The 8017-nt window shown below is 52.7% G+C and overlaps 1 protein-coding gene across 1 annotated transcript; it reads right to left on the bottom strand.

Moving 5' to 3' along the window:
• Positions 1–2527: 2527 nt before the first annotated feature.
• On the bottom strand, positions 2528–7563 carry SRPRB (SRP receptor subunit beta). Its single transcript, XM_057380986.1, has 7 exons — positions 7431–7563; positions 7203–7297; positions 6226–6303; positions 5047–5129; positions 4410–4546; positions 3520–3574; positions 2528–2878 (listed from the first exon to the last, which is right to left on the bottom strand). Exons 1-7 carry the CDS (start codon positions 7534–7536, stop codon positions 2662–2664), a joined length of 771 nt encoding a protein of 256 aa, XP_057236969.1. The 5' UTR covers positions 7537–7563; the 3' UTR covers positions 2528–2661.
• Between the last annotated feature and the right edge of the window lie 454 nt (positions 7564–8017).

Genomic DNA, 8017 nt, shown 5'->3' with positions numbered 1-8017 from the left:
CTGGCTCCAAAGGTGGCTGGATGGTAGCTCTGTGCACAGGGAAGGTCACACCTGCATTGGGGACCCTTGGAAACCACCCTCCCCCGGGGTGCTGATGTCCAGGCATTATTATTGCTGCTTTTCTTCACCTTGCTGCCATCTCTCCTCCTCTTTCAGGGCTCTGCCATCCCAGTTCTCCCTGTGCTCGTTGTTCTCCTCTGAACACATCTGCCTTTTCCAGGGGAACAGTTTGGAGCACAACCCACACCAAAAAACATTGACCCAAAGAGTTTTAGCASAGCGAGAGCCTCAGCCCCTGGGGATGTGTGAACACAGCGGGTCCCTGACTCAGGCTCAGGCAGCTGGAGGAAAAGGGGCCGAGTTTGTCACACCCCACTGTCCTGCCAAAGCCATCCCAGCACAGCCCTGCCGAGCTGCAGCCTCAGGAGCAGCACTCCCGGCCAGCAGAGCCACGGGCTGGGAACAAGGTCAGAAGAGCAAAGAACAAAGCACAAAGTGAATAAAGGAAACAAGAAAACAACACTCAGAGTTTCCAGTTCTGCTCTTTTCCCTCAGCCACTGGGGGAAAACAGCCCTGGATATTGAACAAGTCATGGAGTGAGGCCCAAGAAACTCCTGGAGTTGTGCTCTGTGCTCTGTGCACAGGCAGCCCCGGGGGCAGCCACTCCCCAGCCCGGGGAAGTTGAGGCTTCTCCTCCATCCAGCACAGCCACTTCAGGCACAGCAGCACTGCTCTTGTCACCACAGCCACATCAGCTTTCCCATGCACATCACCAAAGCACCTTTTCCTTATGTTCTGTAGGCGTTTTTTGCTACGTGATTATCARTTCATCAATTACTCAGACCAAGGAGTAAATAAAACCCCMAAAAAACCCCAACCCCAGAGCCCTGTGTGGGCAGAAAACAATGTTTTTGGACAACACAGACCTGGCCACAGAGCAGGAAGGCTGATCCCCAGCATTGAGCTGAGCAGGAGCAGAGCTCCATCCACATGGATCTGACACTGCTGGCAAGAGCCAAGGCAAACACATAGACTGGAGCGAGACATGAGAACAAACATTTAAGCAAAAAAAGAATTTACTTAAGGAATATATTTTAAAAGAATAACTTAAAAACCCACCATGGCCTCATGATACCTTCCCCCCTCAAGCCAAGGGTGGTGCTCAGCCTCTGCTTTTCAAGGAGACGTGTCTTTGCAAGAACAACCATCCCAAGAAATGGCAATTTTTTGCCCAAAATCACTTCAGCATTTTGGATTCGAAGCAGGCAGCCCAAGACCTCCAGCTACAGGAGCTCAAAGCATGACAAACATGTTCCAGCAGGACTGTGCCTGCAGGAAACAGAAGAATATAACATTTGGTAAATATAAACCCTCCCCACCTCCTGCCCCCGGATGGTTCCTGAGACTGGAAATGAAAGGATCAGGTTCATTCCAGGCACAGGGCTTTGCTGAAGGCTACTCCTGCTCTTCCCAACACTTGGCAATGCCCAGAGAAGGAACAGAACACAAAGATGAGTGATGGAGGAGGCATCAAACCAGGGGGAGAGGGGGCTGCAAACTACAGAAAGGGTCTGTCAGGATCCAGCCACCCCCTCAACCCTAAAACAACAGGGGAAGCCACAAAAAAAGGGAAAATGTCACTGCAGCAGGACTCTGCAGTGAGRCAAACTTGGAAAATCTCCCATTTCTTTCCCCTCTTCCTGGAGCATCTCCCTGAGGAGGAGGAAGCACACCCACGTGCTGGCAGCTCCCTGACTTTCCCTCTCACTTTGCCCCAAGTGTTGACTAATGGCACACAAAGAAAAGCCTTCCTGCAGCCAGGAGCCGGCAGAGCAAAGGCCTGGCACTGACTGCTCTCACCCTGGATGCAGRTATGGATCTAAAATTGTGCCCATCCCACAGCTTCTTTCATGCTATGGYCCCCTGTAGCTCTGCCACTCGTAAGTGGCTGTGAGAGCAGTGCCTGGAAGGRGGAGAAGGATGAAACCAGCTCTCAGGACACAGCCCTGGGCTGAAGAAAAATTACCAGGAGCTGATCCAGAGAGGAAATCATCAGACACAGGCACAGAGCTGGGCCCAGGGAGGAAAGCAGGACAGGCAGCCTGCTTTGGGCATTTCCCACTCCTCCAGCCTCGCAGAAACGGGGCTGCAGCGGTCTGGAACAATGGGAAGGCAGAGACAAAGAGGAAAACAGCTTTTGGTACTCTCCATGGCTGCTTAGCTCCAGGAGCCTGTGCAGTGCTGTCCCACAGCCCCAGCCATGAGGTGGGCAGTGCCTGTGAGAGGCACCAGGGGTCCAAACCACGGCAGGAAACAACTCCCAAGTTCCAAAACTCACCTGGCACTGCACTCCTTCTTAATTTGCTTGGCAACTACCAACTGAAAAGCTTAAAGATTAAGGAAAAAGCAAAGCCCAGAGGGTCAGCAGCCCAGAGAAGGGTGAGGGGACAGGGGAGAGGATAAAAACATTGCAGCATGGAGGGACAGTCAGAGGGAATCACACCAGCAGCTGTCACGTTGCTTCCAAGCCCACAAGCAGCAGAGGAAGACATCACAGTGCTGACTTCYAGCTGAAGTTTCTTCTTTTTACATCAAGATGAGATTTGAGTGCTCCAGACCATCTTTTTTYCCTTCAGCCCCCCAGCCCTGTCCGTTTCTGTTCAGGCCACCTTCACCAGCCACTTCTCAAGGCTCTCCAAGTCAGCCTCTCCCTCCTCTCCCTTGCTGCCCCGAGCGCTGCACTCCACAAACTCCACCTTCATGGGCAGCTGGGAGAAGTCAAAGTCCTTGCCCTTCTTGCCCAGCTGGGCAGGGCCCCCTGTGCCTGAGCCATCCAGGCTGGTGGGGGCTGCAGAGCGGGTCACACGCAGGGTGTTGCTGCAGGGAGAGAAGGGAAAGRGTCAGGAAATGGGAAATGGGAACATCATCTGCACCATGGCTCTGCTACACCAAGGCATGAGGCCAGAGGCTCAGGGGAATAGGGGGGCACTCAAGGGGAGGTGTTCAAACAGGTTTTGTTTTGTGATAAATGACAGCAAAAGTCTGATGGTGATGATGATAATGATGTCCTTATCCCAATCTGCCCACGGCAAACACTGGGCAGAGTAACCACCCAGAAATCCAAAACCTACACACAAATAGGCAAATGCTCACCAYCAGAACAAGCCATCCTTATTTTCCTAGAGAATGTGAATATTCTAATATTGTAATACACAACTAACTCCTCTGGTAAAAACCAGAAGGTCGGGTGTTCAGCCTGGAAGAGGCACGGCACAAACAGCCCTGCTGCCGTCTGCTGGCCAAAGGGATTATAGGTTCAGGGAATCACCCAGGGTGGAAAAACCCTCTGATCACACATAGCCCAGCTGTAAACCCAGCACTGCCAACCCCCAGGACAAACAGCCTGTTCCCTGCTGCACAGGGAGCACACTTCCCAAAGGAGCTCACTGAGCACTGAGGTAAGAGGGAAAGGACAAGAGGAAAAGCTCAGAGGGATTGAGATCCCATTCCATACTTACAGCTCTTTCTCCAGCTGCTGCTGGATGAGTTTTGCTGATTTTGCCATTGTGACATCTAGAGAGAAAAGAACATGAAATCAGCTCGTGGGCTGTCTGTCAGAATTCAGAGCCTGGTTCCTYCTCCTGAAGTAAGACCAGCTCATCCTGTGCAGCCCCTGCAGTCGCCAGGACAAGTACAGCTGTGCCTGCAGCAGGATAAGGGATGCTGGAGCTTTGGGATCACAGGTATGAATGGGAACAACCCAAAAGTCTGACACAATGCAGGSAATTAATTCCTTCTTGCTGGGCAGGAAGATACTTTGGAAGACAGTGTTTGATGCCCCAGCACTCCCTCCTCTCCTGGCTCCACACAGCACTCTCCACCCATGGCACACAGAGCCATGAAGGCCTCAGGCAATTCCTCAATTAGTGCAGGAAATAAATATAAAACCCAGATCTGATACTGCCCCAAAACCTCCAATTGTTCCAGAGGAATCCACACTTTCACTGTAGAACTTGTAGGGATCTGAAARTTGAGTCTTTTCCAGTGCCTGGATGTTCCTGCTATTTCAGAGAAAACACAGAACCTTGGCAGCTGAACAACTAATTTTGACTTTGAAGATGCCAGATGTGTAGGGATCGTTCCTTATGCTCCAGTTGATCCTATATCCTGCTGCCTGGAGACAGAGGAACAGCTGTGCACAAAGCCAGCAGAAACAAAAACCCATCCAAACCCCCTGCCTTACTCAGAGCCACCCCACGGGCCGCAGCTCTCCCAGGCACTCCTACAAACACTCCTGCTGGATAACCCAAGTTCAGACCTAAATYCCAGCTTTCCTTTTGCAGAATTGCCAACTCCCAAGCTCAGCAGCCATGTCACACAGCCCTGGTCAGCCCCAGCCCCASGGCACCTTGCTTGTTGCAGGCGATGAGCAGCGCGGGCGCGTTCCTGAGCACGGTGCTGTCCACCAGGACCTGGTACAGGAATTCAGCCACGTCCTTCACCTCCCGCTGGAAGGCCACGCTGTCCACCACRAACACGATGGCTCTGGGGCAAGAGGGAAGGACATGTGATGGGGATGAAGCTCTGCAGTCACCTTCCCCTGCAAATATTGCAGCCTGGGATTTCCACATCTGGTGTCACCCAGCCCATGAACAGGTTTGTAGCAGGTGCTGGCTGAAATACACCCCGTGGCCAGCTCCAGCAGGAATTCCTCCCCTGTCTGCCCCAGGGATATCCCACACCCCCTAGACCTCCCTGCTGCAGTTGCTTTGCCTCCTGGGGCACTACAAGCACAGGTAAGTAGGAAATTCATGGGGTGATTTTTGGGATTGTCTGGTGCAGGGTGAGGAGTTGGGACTCRRTGATCCTTGTGGGTCCCTTCCCACTCAGAATATCCCATGAAGGCAAAGCAAAAATGAACCAGAACTACCCCAGAGCAGAGCTTTGACTCTGGGGCACCACTAGCCCAGCTAACAGCATTCCCAGCACCATCATYTGGGTTATCCCCCATCACCTCCTCCCCCACCAATCCCCTCCATCCTCACCTGGCTGCAGCTTTGAACCGCTCCAGAAACTGCAGCCTCAAACTCTCATGGCCTGGAAGGTCGATCAAGGTCACATTTGTGCTCTGGAACACAAACAAGGAGTTAATACCACCTGATCCTGGGATCACAGACTGGGCAAAACCAGTCTGACACTGGATTTGTGTCCTGCAAGGCACGATCCCATCTGCCCCTAACACAAAACATAAACCTACAGTTTTCACACACAAAATCTCCCTAAATACACACAGCTTTGGTGGGAATAACACAAAAATGCCTTTTTAAACTGAAAGCTGCAAATGTTGCCCTTCCCAGGCAAGGAAAGAGCCAAAGCCAAGAGAACAAACAGCCAAGCCAGGGCCACGTCACTGCTCTCAAGATAAGGCTGCAGGAGCCCCCTTCCTGCCCACTGCTCCTGGATTTTAATGGAAACCTTGTCCATGATTTAAAAAAAAAGGAGCAAAAAATTAGCATCCCACTGCTTCACTCCCTCCAAATACTTGTCTGCTCAATTTTAAAGGGAAAAAAATTGAAAAAAATTTAATAAGCTCTGCACATCCTTTTACCAACGTTTTAACCTTATTATCATTTGTTAATAATGATTGAGAAGGTGAAGTCACAAAACCACCCTCTACTTTCACAATTCACCAGCACTTAAGGTGCTGACAGCATGCTGCTCTCCCTGCCATCATGTGCATCCAACACCACAAAGAGGCTCCCAAAATGAAAGAATTACCAAAAAACATCAGGTCTGTGTCAGCCCAGGATCTAAAAATAACAAAATCCTTTCTGACACTACAGCCGGAGCCWCTGCTTAAACCTGATAAAGCTTTTAAATTCAGGTTTTTGTAGGAGAAACAGAATTTCCTGCCAAGGACATAAACCAATGCAACAGGACAGTGATCCCCCCAAATCTCCCTCCTGCTCCAACCCACACTGCTGAGCCCACAGGTGTGGTTTTCAGTCAGAAAGGTTTCACTACTTGACAAAAAAGAGAAAAGAACCTGTGGATCAGCAAGCTCTGATCCATCCCAGTATTTCCCTACTTTCTTAGCAAGCACTGCATGGAAAAAATCCCGTCCTACACTTGGAACAAACTGAGCAGCACCAGAAAATCCAGAGAGGTTTAGCAGAAAGAGGCTGCACCCCCAAAGCCAAGTGGGAGCAAAGCTGTGCACTCACCTTGTCCCTGCTGACCCTGTAGACGGCCGAGCTGTCGGTGATCGAGGTCTGGGTGTCACGGTACCTCCCCGACAGCAGCTGGGGGAACAGGCAGGCTTCAGAAAAAAACAGCCTCCCAACCCTTAAAACAGGCTCTTCATCACCGTTCATCTACTCAGAAAATTAAATGGTCTGGCAGGGGTAATGGGCATTGGAGATTTGATCTCAATTTCCTGCAGGAAACTGTTGCTGGGGTTACTTTTCCAAATTCATTAGAAAACAGTAATTAGGAAAAAAATTATCTATTTGTATTGTGAATCTCCACTGAAACAAGAAGGAAGAGAATGTGCCTGTAAATCCTTCAGAGTTTTCCAGCTGGGACCAGGGTAACCATGGYTGTGCCCCTTTCATTCATAGATTTAACAGCAGCAGAATATCCAGGGTTGGAAGGGACTCGCCAGGATCATCAGTCCAGCTCCTGGCCCTGCACAGACACCCCAACAACCCCACCCTGGGCATCCCTGGCAGCACTGTCCAAACACTCCTGGAGCTCTGGCAGCCTCGGGGCCGGGACCATTCCCTGGGGAGCCTGGGCAGTGCCAGCACCCTCTGGGGACAGAACCTTTCGAGTATATCCAACCTAAGCACATCCTAAGGGATATCCAACCCTGGCACAGCTCCAGCCGTTCCCTCAGGTGCTGTCCCTGGTCCCAGACAGCAGAGACTGGAGCTGCCCCTCTGGAGGAGCTGCACATGAGGTCAAGTATCCCTAAGCCTTTTACTACGACAAATTCAAACTAAAACACCATTSCTTCTGACACTCCGTGGTAGATAAAACTTGGTCTCTATCCCTCCTTAAGACTATAAACCCCAATTTTTAAAAGTTTCATTTAAAGATTAAAAACCGAACTGAAGGAAACACCGTCACCTCTGTACGAGAGCCCAGAGCCGGGCAGCCCCCGCGCCGCCCCGAGCCCCCCGCCCCGCTCCCCGCTCACCCGTGCGAAGAGCAGCGTCTTCCCCGCGTCGCAGAGGCCCAGCAGCAGCACGGCCTTGCGGCTGCTCCTCCTGCCCTGCACGAACCGCCAGATCACTGCGGGACAGAGGAGGACGGGGAAAAGAAGGGGACACTTGAGCCCGCGGCTGACGGCACTGGCGCCCGCTCGGCTAGCGCTGGCCGCCGGCAGACCGCGGGGCGGGGGGAAAGGGAGGTTTCTGCAACTTACAGAAGGTGACGGCGACGACGATGAGGGCGATGAGCACGGAGAGCACGGCGGGGCCACCCAGCTCCCGCCGGAGCACCTCCAGGTGCGGCTCCAACCCGCCCGCCATGGCCTGCACACGTGGCCACGCCGCACTTCCGCTTCCGGCCCCGCGGCACGCCGGGAAGGGCGGGGCGCGGGGGATCATGGGAGCTGTAGTTTTTCCCTGAGAGGCTGTCAGGGCAGAGATTCGCTGGGGGAGCCCCGAGAAACACGGGACGGTTTAGGCTGGAAAAGCTCTGAGATCATCGAGTCCAACCGTTCTCCCAGCGCTGCCAAGGCACCACTAACCCATGTTCCTAAGTGCTTTAAATCCCAGGCAGCTGTGCCAGGRCTGGACAGCTCTTTTTGGGAAGGAGTTCTCCCGATGTCCCCCCTGAGCCTCCCCTGGCCCAGCCTGAAGCCGTTCCCTCTCCTCCTGTCCCTGTTCCCTGGAGCAGAGCCCGACCCCCCCGGCTCTCCCCTCCTGTCAGGGAGTTGTGCAGAGCCACAAGGTCCCCCCTGATCCCCCTTTTCTCCAGGCTGAGCCCCTTTCCCAGCTCCCTCAGCCT

This window comes from Malurus melanocephalus, unplaced genomic scaffold, assembly GCF_030028575.1.
Source record: "Malurus melanocephalus ecotype Western Australia unplaced genomic scaffold, MMel_1.1 scaffold_485, whole genome shotgun sequence".
Taxonomy (NCBI): Eukaryota; Metazoa; Chordata; class Aves; order Passeriformes; family Maluridae; genus Malurus; species Malurus melanocephalus.
The sequence above is the reverse complement of the archived record's forward strand: the minus strand, read 5'-3'. Positions and strand labels throughout refer to the sequence as shown.